Genomic DNA, 17,839 nt, shown 5'->3' with positions numbered 1-17,839 from the left:
TATTCATTGGAAGGGCTAATGCTGAAGCTGAAACTCCAATACTTTGGCCGCCTGATGTGAAGAACTGACTCATTAGAAAAGACCCCGATGCTGGGAAAAATTGAAGGCAGGAGGAGAAGAGGATGACAGAGGATGAGATGGTTGAATGGCATCACCGACTCAACGAACATGAGTTTGAGCAAGCTCCGGGAGTTGGTGGTGGACAGGGAAGCCTGGTGTGCTGCAGTCCATGGGGTCGCAAAGAGTTGGACATGACTGAGCGACTGAACTGAACTGAACTGCTGTGGGAACAGGTTCCTCTAGACTGGTCCTTTTGTAGGAGGTGCACACTTTGGGCTTGTGGGATCTTAGTTCTCAACCAGAGATTGAACCTGGGCCTACAGCAGTGAAAGTGCCCATTTCTAACCACTTCACTGCCAGGGAATTCCCTAGACTGGTTCTTAACAGGGTGATTTTGCCTTCGAAGGATATTTGCAATGCTGGAGACATTTTTGGTTGTCATAGTGGAAAGGGGTGCTAGTGGAATCTGGTGAGTCGAGGCCATGGATGCTGTAAAACACCCTACAAGGCACAGGACAGCCACCACCACTAAGGATGGCCCAGCCCTGAGTGTCTGTAGGGCCACGGTTGAGAAGCCATTTCCTCTGTATGGCCTTGTGCTAGCAGGACCCCTTCTGTGGTTGCACAGCTTCCGTTTGCAGCTTACCTGTGTTGGACACAATGCTGCCCCAGGGATGCCCTGTCCAAGTTGATGACCCTGGGCCATGCCTGTCCTCTCTCTTCCTCCCCTAGGCAGGTCTGGAAGAGCCCCACCTGGGCCCAAGTGTGCGGAGAATGGAAACACTGCCCCGACAATGTCTCTGGGCCGCCTCCTTCGCCGGGCCTCCTCCAAAGCCTCGGACTTCCTGACCCTCACCCCGGGTGGTGGTGGCGGCGGCGGCGGGCCCCCCACCGTCCTGGATGGGGAGATCATCTACTCCAAGAACAATGTCTGCGTACACCCGCCAGAGGGGCTGCAGGGGCTGGGGGAACACCACCCAGGTGAGCCCGGTGCGGGGAACCTGGGGTCACGGGCTGGGAGAAGAAGGCTTGGGGTGACAGGCCCAGGGAGAGCTGGCTGATCTCTCTGAAGTTAGCAAGCTTCTGTGTCACTTTCCCGTTTGCCCTAATTTCCCCATCTGGGAAGCACATCACTGACCTTTGACTCACAGAGGGGAGGCAGGACGGTCAAAGGGGCATTAGCTGTGTTTGCAATGGAAGAGGGCGTTCGTGCATACAGGGCTGCTGAGAGAGGGCTGCTGGGAGGCGGGAGCCCCCGACTGCAGGGAGGGAAGCGGGGCATCGTCTTCTTCAGGAAGCTGCCTGGTGGGGGGATTTCCCCCAGGCCCCCTTAAGTGTGTGCGGGAACACAGCCCTCAGTTCAGACTTGGTGGTTTCATCCCTTCCTGCAGCCCAGAGGGTGGGATGAGGACCTAGCAGGTTGTGAAGTGGGCCTGGGACGCTGAGGACATGGAAATCATTGATCCTGTGCACCCTTTGTGCTTAAATCCACTGTTTTGAAATGGGGGAAGGAAGCTCTCAGCCTCTGCACAAATGGAGATGGAGGGTCCTTTCCTGACCCTCCACACCAGAGCCTGGAGTTACCCTGGGCTGTTTGAGGGACACTACAGCCTGTGGCTCTCCTGAATCCCAGGAGTGGGTAACTTTTCCTGTGGTGACAGTGACTTTGCTATCTTTTGCCAAGCTGCAGAGAAAGAGATTGTGTTTTTTCTAGGGCTCCAGTTGTATTCCTAACAACTGGTGGGCCCTAAGAGCCCACCCATGTGCTGCTGGCCTCAGAGAACTGCTCTTCTCTTCTTTGTCAGCAATCCGGGACATGACATTGAAGATGGCCCTCCTTCCAACAAGCAGTTTTAAAGAAGAGATGCTGAGAAGCCTCAGCCAACAGGGAAAGGCCCAAATGCCACTCATCTTGGATTTATCTTTTGTGTGACGTAGTGATAAAGTCTGCAGCCTGAGTCCCTCCTAAGATTGTGATGAAGCTGGTGGCATTTCTGGGTCCCTGGGCGCCTCCCCAGCCACCTGGGCTCATCCAGACCGGGAGGCTGATGGAGGCAGGGGAGCCCCGGGGCCCCTAGAGCGGTGGACAGGGTGGGGCTCTGAACAAGAGGAAGAGGGAAGGCACAGTGTATCCTGCTGCTTGAGGGCTCGCCCCCGGATCTGCTCAGTGTGTGTGCTTAGAAAATGCCCTCGACTCTCGTTCATCCTGAGTTCAACTGTATCCCTCGGGGTGCCTTCTTAGGGCCGGGCTGCACAGTCCCACGGTTTTCTCGCCTGGGTGTGGTTCTGGGAAGAAACCAGCTAGAGGCACTTGGTGCACGACCCTCCCTAACCATCTATGCTCCTGACCCCTCATAGGCTACCTGTGCTTGTACATGGAGAAGGATGAACTGCTGGGGGCCACCCTCATCCTCGCGTGGGTCCCCAACTCCCGGATCCAGAAGCAGGACGAGGAGGCGCTGCGCTATATCACCCCCGAGAGCTCCCCCGTGCGCAAGGCACCCCGCCCTCGGGGCCGGCGCACCCAGAGCTCAGGGGCCCCCCACCAGCCGTCCCCCACGGAGCCCAGGTCCACCCTGATCCCCAGAGACGATGACATCCTGGTGGTGGCCCAGAGCATCCGAGACACCGAGTGCGTCAGCCCTTCGCCTGAGGATGGGGAGAAGCTGGCCCCGGGCTTGGGGACAGACGGCCCCCTCCCAGCCTTGCCACCGGCCCATAGCGACTCAGGAATCTTGTCAGTGGTCAGTTCGCAAGACGGGACGGAAGAGGGCCGGGAGCCCCGACCCGAGGTGGGCGAGGAGGAGGGTTCCTTGGAGCTGTCGGCCGAGGGTGTGAGCCGGACCAGTTCCTTCGACTCGGACTCAGAGGCCTTCTCTTCACCCTTCTGCCTCTCGCCCATCAGCGCCGCCCTTGCTGAGAGCAGCAGCTCCGTGTTCCTGGAGAGCGAGAGCGGGTGAGTTCCCCACTGTCCCCTGCGTCTCTGGGGCCAAGAGCGTCTCTGGGCCCCCGCTCTGCTCACTGAGCACGGAGGATGCCTGCATCCCATTGCGCGGGCACCAGAGTGCCTTCACTTCATGCCACCCCAGGGGGGTGTGAAGGACACGCAGCCCGGGCTGGGGGGCTGGGAGTTCCCTCCCCCTTCTCTCCCCTTCCCTAGGACTAAACCTTCCCAGCCAAGTCTGACCAGCCCCGTACACCAGTCCAGACCCCCCGGGGCCAGGCCTCAGCATCCTGGCGCCTTCTGTGCTCATCACTGGAGGGACTGAGATGGTCCATCAGGCAAACTTAGGGAGGCCGGGGTGACGGCAGAAGGCTTGTGGGGGAGGCCTGGTCCCCAGCCAGGCTCTGTGCTCTGCCTGGGGCCAAGCCAGGCACGGGGCCCGGCCCGCCAGAGGGGCCCTTAGCCTTTCTACTCCTCACACCCTCAAGCTGTAAGAGGCTGGAACACAGCCCCAGGGGGACGTTGGCAGCATTTACTGTACAGCCGAGAGCCCAGGGGGACCAGATGCCTGGGCACATTAGCGGGCTCACTTTCCTTGCCACACACACGGGGCTGGGAGGAGCAGCAGTGAGATGTTGCCTGAAGGGGGAGGGTTATCATAGTGTCACATGGCGTCGTTAGGGGGCCTCGGGGCCTCCCAGGGGTGGGCGCGCACAAGGCTCATGAAGCACCGGCTTGGGCTAACTCAGAGCAGCCGGGGCAGGCGTGGGACTTGTACAGCCCCTTCTCAGGCTTGGCTGTGGTCCGTGTTCTCATTAATTTCCAGGCTAATGATGGTGATGACAGTAAGTGCTGACGTTAGTCCGTCAGCATGTAATTCCTGAGCACATGATGTGAGCTGGGCCTGTGATCAGTGTGGATGTCTGAGTTTTGCCTGGGTACAGGGCATGTGGGCCATGGATTAATTCTTTTTAGGCTCACAAGAACCCCAAACCCTGTGAGGTAGGGTGCTCACATCACCCTCTGTGTATCGAAGGGAGAAGCGAGGCTCAGAGAGGTTAGGAACTTGCTGGAGGTCACCCAGCCAGTTCAGGAGCTGAGCCAGATTTGAACCCTGCTGGGTTTACAACAGACCTAGAGCAATAAGATCACAGGAACTGGTGTGAGAAAAGGAACAGGAGGGAGGAATGTGGAGCGCTTTGCTGCTTTCAGAGGGAAGGAATTTGGGACGAATTCTTTCCTGTTTTCTTCCCCAGTAAGATGTGGTCCATTAAAGCCCAAGGGTGAACTGATGACATTCTTCTCGTGTGCTGAAGGGTGCATGTAAGGGTGAGGTCAGCTGCAGCCAAGGACTCCAGCGCCCTATGAGGTTCCCTGAGCCATGCGCCTGTTCCCCACTAGGGAACCAGGCTCAGAAGGAAACTTGAAGCCCTGCCTGAGTCCTGATGCCAGTGGGGCTCTGTCAGAGCTCCCCCTGCTGGTGCCATGCTGCCAGTCACTCCCCATCAGCCCTTCTCAGCCACTTTCTGTCTCTATGGATTGCCTGTTCTGGACATTTCACATCAATGGGATCTTGCAACTTGTGTCCTTTCGTGTCTGCCTCCTTTCACTGAGCACAGTGTTCTCAAGGTCCATCCAAGCGTGTCAGGACTCCATTCATTTTTATGACTGGCTAATACTCCACTCCAGTATTCTTGCCTGGAAAAATCCCATGGACAGAGGAGCCTGGCAGGCTACAGTCCATGGGGTCGCAAAGAGTTGGACACGACTGAGCCACTTCACTTCACTTCAATACTCCCAGCAATTTTCACCTCCTGTTGGATTTGGGAACTACGTGCAGACTCCTAACCTGAAGCTGGGTGCCATCTGTCAGGTGTGGGAGTTTGGCTGTCCCGTCATGAGTCCTTTTTGTGGTCATGCTTTGGAAACCCAAGTTACATCTTCCAGACCCCGGTTCCACCCAATTTAGTTTAAGGTTCATGTTTCTGCTTAGAGCTGCAGGGCATGCTCGGAAGGAGTACTGTAGTGTTGTGAGGGAGATCCCTCCCTCGCCGTGGAGCCTCAACAATTCCATATTGCTTGCTTTTCTGGCTCAGTCTGTCCAGTTCCGCCAAGGCTTTGGGCTGGGGCAGGATCGCCATGAATGAGGTCCCCCTCCTTGCCTCCCAGGAGCATGTGCTTCAGTCAGGGGCTGATGTGAAAACAGGCTGTTTTTGACATACAATGTGAGAGGTATTACATGGAGGCATCCTGGTTCCTGACCCAGCCATGCTTGACAGGTTGCTGGAAGTTTAAAAAAAAGAAAAAAGCAGCTATGGATTTCAAGAGGCCCACTGGCTGGGCCCTGGGCTCTGCATTTTCTGCCAGGCTGCTCCTGCTTCTTTGCTCCTGGAGTTGAGCTGCAATTTTGTCTCCCCACCACATTCGAGACCTGAAAGCAAAGCTGGTGTATCTCCACTCCCTCCTGCCCCCCACCCCATCACAGCTCCCACCCAGTGATAGGCCTGGAAATCTGGACTAAATGGTCAGTAGTACTGGGTGCTATAGAACAAGGCTTCCCAGCCCAGCGAAAAATGAGAATGCCCCAGGCAGCTTTGAAGGCCCCTGATTCCCAGGCATACCCAGACTGATTGAAGCAGAATGACTGGGGTGGTCCCTGGACATGGGCAGAGTTTGACCTCTCTGCCCATAGGTCTCCAAAGTGCTGCTTGGCTTGAGAACCACAGTTGTGATGTGGGGAGCATCCCTCATAGCTCAGTTGGTAAAGAATCCGCCTGCAATGCAGGAGACCCCGGTTCAATTCCTGGGTTGGGAAGGTCTGCTGGAGAAGGGATAGGCTACCCACCCCAGTATTCTTGGGCTTTCCTTGTGGCTCAGCTGGTAAAGAATGCGCCTGCATTGCAGGAGACCTGGGTTCGATCCCTGGGTTGGGAAAATCCCCTGGAGAAGGGAAAGGCTACCCACTCCAGTATTCTGGCCTGGAGAATTCCATGGACAAAGGAACCTGACAGGCTACAGTCCAAGGAGCACAGAGGCATGGACCTTGTAGAGAGGGCATCTGGAGTGAGGTCCTGGAGCAGCAGCATCTGCTGGACCAGACTCCCCACAGGGAGCTTGTGTTTGAGGCTTTGAACGTGCCGGTAGTGGCTCCAGGAGCAGAGGCTCTTCATTTAACTGGGAATTGGGTCCCCTCGCGGGAGCAGACAGGCTGGCTCACGGAATCCCTCTAGTGGCAGAACCGAAGAACTACATGTGGAGACAGCATGTGGCTGGGCAAGGGTGGGAGGAGCAGCCCCCCCATCTGAGAGCCACTTAAACGTTTTGTGACGTGGCAAATAGTTTACGGAAGGGTTGAGTGGTTAAAATGACAGTGTCCACTTGTGTGCTACCTGTGGGGTTTAGCCAGGCACAGCCTCATCCCTAGATGGGGCCACCTGCCATGCCACCCCAGCATAGTGATGGCTGGAAATTCTTGACCACATGAGTATCCAAAGACTGTTGGGAAGTGGGTGGACAAGGAAGGCTTTGTGGCTGACTTGCCATCATGGGCCCTTCTCCCACTGAGGACTGAGTTCTACAAGCAGGGGTTAGGGTCTGTGGAGTTCTACAAACAAGGGTTAGGGTCTGTGGAGTTCTACAAACAGGGGTTAGGGTCTGTGGAGTTCTACAAGCAGGGGTTAGGGTCTGTGGAGTTCTACAAGCAGGGGTTAGGGTCTGTGGCTGTCTCAGTCCTGTACCTTCCATAGTGTCAGAAATCAGGGCTTTGGGTTGGGATGAAGGTGAGAATAACCACCAGACAAGATCAGTGGCCAGCCCTTCATTCGTTTATGTCCTGAGAGGTACCTGGTCCAGTCTCGGGCTAGTTGGATGAGGATGTCATATAACAGGACCCCCATGTGGACCCCTGTGTGGCATCTCAACTGCCCCCCTGCCTGGGGAAGTATGTGGTGACATTTATGAGCTGAAAACACAGCTCCCACTCCCTAAATCAAAAGGTATCTTCTGGAACTCATCCCAAGAACCAATCTAAATTACAGAAATAAAGCATATTTGCATGAAAATGTCCACCTTGCTCTTCTTTATAATGGAGGGGAAAAGGGAAGAATCTACAGAAAGAGTTGCATCCACTGCTGTTCATCTTCCAGGTTAAGGCGTTTTAATGGGGGCCTGTGAGCCCCCTGAGGTCTTCCACCACTTCCTGTATGTGTGCTCATGGGTGTCTATTTACCTGAGGAGGGGGCACTTCTGGCTCCCCCAAGGGTGCAGAACCTTAGTACTGCTAGAAGATTGTGCAGTATTAGCAAAGGTTATACAGCAGTGTGGAAATTTATGGTGTATCAGAAACAAAGCAGGTAGCAAATGATGTACACATTTTGACTGAAATCCATGGGAAGGCCTGATGCATGAATGAGACCATCCAAGCAGCACTGCCCACTAGAACTTCCCTGATCTGTGCCATTGCGACAACGTCACTGCCTTGCTTACCTGGGGAATACGTGAAAGGTGGCTAGTGTGACTGACAAGCTGGGTTTTTAATTTTACGTGATATTGATTGAGATAAATTTAAGTGACACATGTGAATGCCCTATTGGACAGCCCCAGCTGAGAGGAAGCTGTGCCAATACGTTAGGATAGGGTGGTCATGAGTCATTTTTTTTCTTTCTCAGGTTTCAAAGATGTTACAGTGTGACTGTATTAATCATATGATGAAAAAAAGTTTTAAAACTAGATAACCAGGGACTTCCCTGGGGGTCCAGTGGTTAAGAATCCGCCTTCCAATGTAGGGGATATGGGTTCAATCCCTGGTTGGGGAACTGAGATCCCACATGCTGCAGCTAAGAGTTCTCATGCCGCAACTAAAATATCCCACATGCCCCAACTAAAGAATTTACACGCCGAAATTCGAAGATCCCATGTGCTGCAACTAAGACCTGATGCAGTCAGATAAATAAATATTAAAAAAAATAGATCACATAGCTGATAGCCGCTGCATAGCTCAGACCAGCTCACCCCCGTCTGCTCTCTTGCATGCTTGTTAATGAGAAGGCCCCTTAGGACCCCGTGACCCTCCTCCCCAGAGTTGTCATTGGTGCCCCCGCCCCCAGGGTAAATGTGTGCCATGTTTCCTCTCTCTCATCCCCTCCTTTTGTCATTCTTGGTGAGTGTTCTGGGGACGGCTGTCCTGAGTGAAGGGTGGTGTTCAGCTTACAGAATGAGCTGGGTGGCCTTGCCACTTTGAGGCTCTCACCTTGCCATCACTGGGGCGGTGGTCCAGCCAGCGCAGACACAGGTCCAGGAGAGCCGGGTGCAGCCATGAGGGGTGACAGCTGCCTGTCCCCGGGGTCCTGCCTGGATGCTCCCCTGCCTGCGTACCTCTCCTCTCCTCTTTTCCTACACATGCTGTGGTTTGGCCAGCCATTCCCCACAGCCTCACCCTTCCCCAGCCTCCCTCCAGCTGGAATGTGCTCCCCTCCCCTGGTGAAACCCCAGCCAGACTGTGGCCTCCTCCATGACCCCGGCTGGCTCCCCAGAGCTCCTGCCGCTTTCCCCAGGCATCCTGTTTATGTGGCATTTAACATGTGCTGCCTCCTGCTGTTGCTGTTCCTTGAGCTGTACCGTCTTCTGGACCAGTGCCGTCCTATAGGACTTTCCATGGTGATGAACGCTGTCCAGCGTGGTAATCACTGGCCATGTGTGGCTGCGGACTCCTGGCAATGTGGCTCTGGAAACCGAGCACCTGGATTTTTAATGTTTTCATCTTTAGTGAACTTAAAGTCCAGTAGCCACAGGCGCTGAGGGCTTCCATGTTGGACAGTGCAGGCCCAGAAGAAACTGTGCTTCTGGGGGGTAGGAAGGGGAGAGTCATAGTCACCATCCTAGCAAAGAGGAGCCCCTCAGACTGCTCTGTCGAGAGAGAGAGAGAGAGAAAGGGGAAAAGGCCAGAAAAGTGAACAGGTGTCCCCGCCCCCCACCCAGGGGCTGGTTTCCTAGGGGGTGGATGGCAGGAGGGGTCACAAGCAGAAGCCAGTGAGGAGGGAGGGTAACGATGGAGCCAGCTCCGAGGGCAGTGACTGCGACAGCATGACGGCGCCCACCCCGCAGAGGGAGCCAGGCTGAAATAAATGGCATCTTAAGTGCTTTTTGCCTTTAGGAGGAAAAGGCTCTATGATACCAGAGTATCAGCCGTAAAGGCTGAATTATTCATACCGGCTCGATGTCGCTGGTGTAACTGGCCGTGCTTTTCCTGCCCTGCTCAGGGGAGAATCCAGCCTCAGAAGGACATGAAGCCTGTGAGCTGGGTGGGCCAGGGCCAGGTGCTGTCACTGACGGGGGAGCTGCCAGGAGGGACCCAGAGGGTATCATACTGGTCACCCGAAGCCTGGTGAGGGGGCAGGCTGTGCGATGCCATGGGATTCTTTGTTGCTTTGGGTGGTTTTCATAAATAACCTTGCCATTCCTTTTCTGTCCAACCATCTTGGGGCAGGCAGGCAAGCCTGCAGGAGGAGAAACTGCAAAGGGTAGGGGGTGATATAAGCAAGGAAGACACTTTTCACCCCTTCCCACCCAGAGTAGCTAGAGCAAATAAGAACCCTCTCCCAGAGGTGGGAGATGAAGAAAGAAGAGGAGGAGGGGCCAGAAGGATGGGACCCTAAAGAGAGAAGAGGGGAAGCAACAGAGAAGGGCCAGTGGCTGAGCCAGTGGATGTCTTCGGAGGCCATTCCAGCAGCAGTGGGACTGGGGATGGGGTGAGGGAAGCTTCCAGGGCTGTGCTGCCCAGGAGAGGAGGGTAATGGTCAGAGAGCATAAATGTGGGTCCTGAAGAGATTTAAGAGGTGGAATGGCCAAGAGTTGGTGAGAGGTGAGATGGCCAGGTGCTAGGGGGGCACACCCCCAAATTTCTGGAAGATATCTCTGGGCTAGCTCAGTACTGGGCCAGCCCGGGTGCCCTGGACGCCCCGAGGATGCTCCTAGAACACCCACCCTCACCCCCTGGGGGCCCCCAGCAGCAGCCTGGCAGCCGAGAAGCTGGCAGCTTCCAAAGATCTGTTGTTTGGGTTTGTTTGTGCTTCTGTAACCGGGAGCTGAGATTTATTTCTTTAAAACATCCCATCTCCCGACACCCTGCAATCTGTTCTGTGCGTCGTTAAGACTAATCTTGTCTTATGTTTCTGTAGCACTCGGCAGGCTCGGTGCCGCATCTCTCCCTCCACACCCCCCTCCACATCCCTGCTCCATGTGCGGCCCCCCCGCCAAGGTGGCAGTCACTCACCACTCCCCTGCTCCACGCCTAGGGCTGGCTGATAGCAGGGCTCCGAAGGAAGCCTGTTTGAGAAGGGCAGCTGGTGGGACTGAGCCCTTGGACCAGCCTGGGAGCCTCGCTGCCAGGCAGGGAAGCCAGGCCCTGCCTGGGGCAGAGGATGGCCCTTCAGTGTCTACCCCGCAGTTCTGGAAGTGCACTGGCGGCCAGCTGCCACTGGCTCCAGGAGCTCGGAGGGGCTGCCAGGGAATTCAGGCTGGGTCTCGACGGTGCCCAGTCATTTGATGTGAGACTTAGGGCAGCTGTTTGGCTCAGACATGCTGTCTGGGGAGGGAAGGGGCAGGCCATCTGGGCTGGGCCAGGTCTGCCATCAAACGTAAACCAAGCCGTGTGTGATCCCCGGAGCATGAGCTTGTCAAGGTGTTTTAATCTCTCTGTCTCAGTTTCCTCATCTGTGCGGTGGGGCCACTGTGAACACAAAGGCAATGAGGAAAAGCGGTTCCAAGAGGCTCAGCACAGAGTAGGCAAATGGCAGTCATTTACCAGGATGCTAAAAATAAAAGTGACATTTTTATGGTACCTATCAGAGTGCCAGCCCGATCCTAAGAGCTTTGTGTTAGTTTCTTGGGGCTGCCATAAGGAAGGACCGTAAACCGGGTGACTTAGAAAAGTAGAGAGAGGTTCTCACGGTTTTGGAGGCTGGGAGTCTGAAATCAAGGTGTTTGAAGGTCCAGAGAGGTCCTCCCTGCCCTTGCCAGCTCCTGGAGCTCCAGCTGTCCCTTGTGGCCATGCCCCTCCGGTCTCTGCCTGCGTTGTCACGTGGTTTCTCTTCTTGGGAGGACAGCAGTCCTTGGATTTAGGGCCCACTCTCAATCCAGGATGAGCTCATCTTGGGATCTTTAACTAATTACATCTGTAACTTATTTCCAAATAGGGTCACATTGGGAGATGAATTTTGGGAGACCCTATTCAATCCATCTTAGGCTTTGTGGGCACTGACTGTTTAACCCTTGAAACAATGCCCAAGGTTGGGGTATTCTTCTCCCATTGTAGAGAAGGTTGAGGCACAGGGTCACAGAGCGAGGCTTCTAGCAGAAGTACCAGCTATGATGTTAAAAACAGAAAAACAAAACAAAATCCAGCCCTTTTTCCATCATCACTTGGCACATGAGTCGCCCTTACCGGTGTAGTCTTAGTCCTGTTGGCCCCTTGGGTCTGTTTGGAACCCCTCCCCCCCACCCCCTAGATAGGCTTGTGGGGCTGGAGCAAAGATGCTGTGGAAATCTACCTGTGACATAAGTAATGTATGTCCACTTTGGAAATTTGGGAGGAAAGGCATAAAGAAAATATTTATGGTCATCAATCCAGCATTACTATTATCATTTTGGTTTACTTCTCTCTGGCCTTTCAAAGATGGGGATTGTAATTGTCCATCTGAAGAGTCAACAGATCTTCTCTGTAAAGGGCCACTTAGTGAGTATTTTTGGTTTTTTGAACGGCACAGCCTCTGTGTAGCTTCTTAACTCTGTCCATAGAAAACAGCCACTAGCAATGTGAAAGTGATTGGGTGTGGCTGGGTTCCAGTAAAATTTGATTTATGGGTTCTTTGTATTTCATAAAATTTTCATGTGTCATGAAATAGTTCCTTCCTTTTGTCTTTTTCAACATTGAAAAATGTTCAAACCCATTCTTTGCACAAAAACCTGCATGTGGATGTTTGTAGCAATTTCCTTCATAAATGCCAAAACTTGGAAGCAACCAAGATGTTCATTCTTCCATAGGTTAAGGGAGAGATAAGCTGGTCTATCTAGACAAGGGAATTCTACTCAGCACTAAAAAGAAATGAGCTATCAAGACAGGAAAAGACATGGAGGAAACTTAAATGCATGTTGCTAAGTGAGAGAAGCCAATCTGAAAAGGCTACAGACTGTGTAATTCCAACTATATGACTTTCTGGAAGAGTCAAAGCTATGGATACACTAAAAAAAGATCAGTGGTTGCCAGGCATTAGGGTTGAATAGAGCACAGAGGATTTTTAGGGAAGTGAAACTATTCTGAACGGTGCTGTGATGCTCAGACATGTCCTTATGCATTTGTTAAAGCCTAAAGAATGTACAGGGCTTCCCTGGTGGCTCAGCAGTAAATAATCCACCAGCAATGCAGGAGACACAGGTTCGATCCCTGGGTTGGAAACGTCCCCTGGAGAAGGAAATGGCAACCCACTCCAGAATTCTTGCCTGAGAAATCCCATGGGCAAAGAAGCCTGGCGGGCTACAATTCATGGGGTCACAAAAGAGTCAGACACAACTTAGCAACTAAACAACAATAACAATATAGAATGTACAGCATCAAGAATGAACTATAATGTAAACCAAGGGCTTTAGTTATTAATAATAATGTATTGATATTGTTCATCAATCATAACAAGTGTATCACACTAATGCAAGATGTTAGGGGAACATCTGTGTGAGTGGAGAGGTATCTAGGAACTCTCTGTACCTTCTGCTCAGTTTTTCTGTAAACCTAAACCTGCTCTTAAAAATAGGCTATTAAAAAATTCTTAGCTCATGGATTGTAGCAGGCCATTAGGTGCTGACTCCTGGTCTAAAAAATGTAGCAGGTCTACTCCTGCTCAGTAGAAATGTAGTGAGCTGCATGTGTGATTTAAAATTTTCTAGTAGTTTTGCTTTTAAAAAACTCCATCTTGAAATAACTATAGAGTCACAGGAAGTTACAAAATATGTACAGGGAAGTCCTGTGCATCCTTCACTCATCCTCCCCTGATTGCAGTATCCTGTGTAAAACCGTAATACACATTCCAGACCGGGAAATGAAGTTGGGTACAATGCACAGATCTTGCTGGTCTTTCAAACTCCATTTGCGTGTACCTGCATATAGAATCCTGTGCAATTGTGTCCCATGTGTAGCTTTGTGTAACCACCACCGCAATCAAGGTACAGAACAGTTCCATCGCTGCATGGCTACCATATGCTCCCCCTCAGAGTTGCAGCCACGACTGTATTCTCTGTCTCTAGAAGACTTCCATATAAATGAAATCACATGCTCTGTCTCCTTGAGATGGGCCTTTTTCACTCAGCATAACTCCCTTGTCCCATCCAAGACACTGTATCTACTTGTAATGCTTTCCTTTTTATTGCTAAGTAGGATTCCAAGGTGTGCATGAACCAGTTTAACTATCCACCCTTTGAAGGAAGGATATTAATGGGTTGTTTCCAGTTTGGGGCATTTACGAATAAACCTGTTGTGAACATTTCTATATGGGTTTTTGTCTGAATGTGGCTTTCATTTTTCTGGGAGAAATTCCCAAGAGTGTAATTGCTGGGTCATATGTATGATGGTTGCATGTTTTGTCTTAAAGAAATTGCCCAAATTTTTTTCCAGAGTAGCTGTGCCAGCTTATATTTTCACCAGCAATATAGGTGAGTGGTACAGTTTCTCTGCATCCTTGCCAGCATTTGGTGTGCTCAGTGCAAGGAGATCCAATCAGTCCATCCTAAAGGAAATCAGTCCTGAATATTCTTTGGAAGGACTGATGCTGAAGCTGAAACTCCAATACTTTGGCCACCTGATATGAAGAATTGACTCATTTGAAAAGACACTGATGCTGGGAAAAATTGAAGGTGGGAGGAGAAGGGGATGACAGAGGATGAGATGGTTGGATGGAATCACCGACTCAATGGACATGAGTTTGAGTAAACTTTGGGAGTTGGTGATGGACAGGGAGGTCTGGCATGCTGCAGTCCGTGGGGTTGCAAAGAGTTGGACACGACTGAGTGACTGAACTGACTGACTGACTGACTGACTGTTTCATATTTTGGCCATTTTGGTATGTGTGTGGTATCCCACTGTGGTTTAATTTGCATTTCCCTAATGATTAGCGATGTTGAACATTTTTACATGTGTTTCTTTGCCATCTTCTTATTCTCTTTGGTGAAATGTCTCTTCATGTCTTTTGCCTATATTCTAATCTTCCTGCTGGGCTTTCCTGGTGGGTTATCCTGGTGGCTCAGATGGTAAAGAATCTGCTTGCAATTCAGGAGACCTGGGTTCAATTCCTGGGTTGGGAAGATCTCCTGGAAGAGGGCATGGTAATCCACTTCAGTATTCTTGCCTGGAGAATCCCCGTGGACAGAGGAGCCTGACAGGCTACAGTCCATGGAGTTGCAAAAAGTAGGATATGACTGAGTGACTAAGCACGCAGCACACGCAGTCTTTTTGTTTAACTGTTATATGTTTGAGATTTCTTGTTTTCCACATACTAGTCTTTTGTCAGATATGTAATGTACAAGTATATCTCTGAAGTTATCTTTTCATCCTCCTAGCAGAATCTTTCACAGGGTAAAATATTTTAATTCTGATGACACCCAATGTATCAATTTTTCCTCTTGTGACTCTTGCTTTTGTTGTCAAGTCTAAGAACTCCTGGCCTAGTCCTGAATCCTAAAGATGATTTCCTATTATTTTCTTTTATTTTTTTAAGATGATCTCCTATTATTTTCTAAAAATTTTGTCATATTACATTCTATGTTTATGCCCATGATCCATGTGGAGTTAATTTCAGTATAAGGAATGAAATTTAAGGCAAGGTTTATCTTTCAGCCTGGGGATGTTTTGTTGCCCCAGAATCATTGAAACGGGGTACCCTCCTCCATGGAATTACTTTTGCACTTTTGCCAAAAATCAGTTGATCATAAATGTATGTATCTAATAGCTGCATTTTAATGAGTAAAAAAGATATGTAAAATCAATTTGAATAACTACCCAGTATACCCAAAATATTACCATTTCAACGTGTGATCAATATTAAAAGTTGATGGAAGATGTTCAGTGTTCTATCTTTGTATTTAGTCTTAGGGAATCTCGTGTGAACTTTAACCCTAGAGCACATCTCAGTTTTGTTTTGCTTTTTTAAAATTTACTTTTAGCTGTGCTGGGTCTGCGTCACTGCACGGGCTTTTCTCTAGATGTGGAGAGCAGGGGCTACTCTCTAGTTGCAGTGTGCGGGCTTCTCGTTGTGGTGGCCTATCTTGTGGAGCGTGGGATCCAGGTCCACGGACTTAGGTCATTGTAGCACGGGGGCTCAGTAGTCACGGCTCCCAGGCTCCAGAGAACAGGTTCAGTGGCACATGGGCTCAGTTTCTCCTTGGCATGTGGGATCTTCCTGGATCAGGGATCGAACCTGTGTCTCCTGCACTGGCAGGCAGATTCTTTACCACTGAGCCACCACATCTCAGTTTTAATTTGCCACATTTCAAGTGCTTGATGCCACGTGTGGCACAGGACCATGGAGTTGGCCAGCTCTAACCTCTACTGGCTGGTGTCTTGATATGGTTTTATTGGTTTTTGTCTTTTCTTTTTTTCCCCTCGTGTTCTCTGGCCAGCCCTCTTCCTTTGTCCCTGATGGCTGGGCAGCTTCTGGGGGGAAGTCTGATGAACGTTCTGTTGCCCCTGCCTGGGGGAGGTTCTGTAGCCCTAGCCCCTCCTTGGCTTGGAGCAGAGATTCTGGAAGTCACCAGTGTTACCCAAGGAAGCAAGATTCCAAGAAGACAGATGCCTGGTGGAGCCCTTGCATGGGTCGATCTTCTTGAAATCATGATACTGTTGACTGTCCTCTCAAGGGCTGTCAGCTCTCTAGAAAGCCAGCCTCTTTCTACTAAAGCTGTCAAGACAGGGAGGAAATAAGTGCATCAACCCTCCCGAAGTGAAAAGAAAGAAGTTCAGCCTCTAGGGGAGGCCACACCCCCCAGGGAATTGACAGTCCCACTGCAGGATGACTGTCGAAGGACAAGGAAATGAAACAGTTGTCAGCCTCTCCCCCTCAGCTCACAAACCACCACAGCCCCGCTGGGGGTCCTTGATGCAACCCTCACTGATTTGTTGCAGAGGGTAGTGGGGATGCTCTCCAGGGGGCTCTGTTGCTCTGACTGCACAGAGCCCCGCATGGGAGCAGGAAGCCAGAGGCCCTGGGGACCCCAGCTCTTGCATCAGCAGCCCTGGCAGAGCCTCTGCAGGGCCCACGTGAGCTTCTGAGAGCTTTAAGCATAAGGTCAGAGAGTAATGACGTGGCAGTGTCTCCCAGGTGAGCCATCCTCTGACTTTGGGGAACCCCCCCACTTGGCTGTTGCAATGTAACCCAAAACCTGATGAAATCCTCCCCCAAAGCAAGAGGGAAGTGACCGATGACCTTTGTCATTTGATGGGAATGTTCCTGTATCCTCTGCTGTTTGCCTTAATGTTCATTCCCGGCAAAGTAAACAAAGCATTTTTACTTGGATTTTCTGTTCAATTCAACCAGTGTTCCCTAAATGCCTGTGGTGTGCTGGGGAGAAGGGGCTCCTGGCAGCCCCTCCACCATATCCAGAATGTGCTTCCTTGCTTCAGGAAATTTGTTTTGGGAACCTGAGAGTATGGTTTCCCTGATGATCTAACAGCTGAAGCCCAGCTACACTGGTCATCGCAAAAACGCCTGCCCTTTGCAAGTCATGGGCCAGTGGAAGCAGGCCTGACCTCTGGTGCCAGCAGGTGGCCTTGAGTAAATTCCCGACCTTTCTTAGTGGCAGGCAGTGGCACAGATGGTCCCTAAGTGTGGCCACCCTGAAGCCGAGCCCCTAGCGCCCTCCCAGCTCTGCCCAGCTCTGTGCCCTCACACGTCTCCATCCTCATTGCCCCACCTTTTACCCCACACAGTGACCGTCCTTGCCCACCAGACCATCACAGGCGAGTGGCTCCTAAGTGCCCTGGAGATCCCCAGGAGGGGGCGTGGAGACGAGCCTTCAGGCTTAGAGTGGAGAGGAGCCTTCAGGCTTAGATGGCCACATGCTTCTTCTGTTACATTTTATTTGATGGTTTCCAAGATGGAGGGCACATCCTCTAAAGATGGGAAGGAGCTTTCCTGAGGGGCTTTGGGGCCAGCAAGGGTCCTTGCCAGGGTCAGGGTAACATGGAGCTAAGAAGCCAGAAGTGGAAATGTTCTGGAAGGAGGGAGGGTGGCTGTCTCATGGGTCATGGAAAGGGAGACCCACACATGTCTGGAAAGGAGAGGGAGGGGAGGAGACCCGGGACCCAGCAAAGGGGCATAGATGTGGCCTCTCCCTGGAGCCCCCAGGCTGGCGGTTAGGGCCGGACCCTGTAGATGGTAAGACATCAGGATCTGTCTTGCTTCTGTAAATATTTAAACACTGGGAGGATTATTTTTGGTAGCTACGGTCTCTCTCTGAGCCTGGCGGGCTGCCGGGCTGCTGGGAAGGGTGTCGAGTGACAGCGGGCTCTCTGCATACTCCCCTGCGCTCCGCGTGCTCACGGGCACAACGGCCACGACTTAAATGGGGTCACGGTTCTCCTTTCTGGGAGAGCCTGACCAGGCACGGGCTCACAGGCTTTCACGTTCTGGGTAAGACCGACGTGACCAACATGGATGTCAGGCCTCCAAAGTTTCCCTGACGGTAGTTGAAAGTGACAGTGCCTTGAGCTTCCAAACCGCGAGCAGTGAAGTAGTAGGGCCAACCGCCCGGCCGGGCACCCCCTAGGGAGGTGGCCACGCTCCACCAGACCCACCT

General features: G+C 51.9%; 1 protein-coding gene across 6 annotated transcripts in view; it reads left to right on the top strand.

The window, feature by feature from the left end:
• The window catches only part of TBC1D16 (TBC1 domain family member 16), an 87,786-nt gene that overhangs the window by 18,443 nt on the left and 51,504 nt on the right, over positions 1-17,839 (top strand). For 3 of the 6 annotated variants that reach the window (XM_065909160.1, XM_065909162.1, XM_065909158.1), the window contains exons 2-3: positions 793-1,041; positions 2,419-3,016. In XM_065909160.1, the coding sequence (XP_065765232.1) occupies positions 855-1,041; positions 2,419-3,016 (785 nt within the window). In that variant the 5' untranslated portion in view covers positions 793-854. Of the gene's footprint in view, positions 1-792; positions 1,042-2,418; positions 3,017-17,839 lie in introns of those variants that run through there. The other 3 variants (XM_065909159.1, XM_065909164.1, XM_065909163.1) reach the window with 3 other exon arrangements.

The sequence above is a fragment of the Muntiacus reevesi genome, chromosome 18, assembly GCF_963930625.1.
Source record: "Muntiacus reevesi chromosome 18, mMunRee1.1, whole genome shotgun sequence".
NCBI lineage: Eukaryota > Metazoa > Chordata > Mammalia > Artiodactyla > Cervidae > Muntiacus > Muntiacus reevesi.
This window is presented reverse-complemented; position numbering and strand designations above follow the sequence as displayed.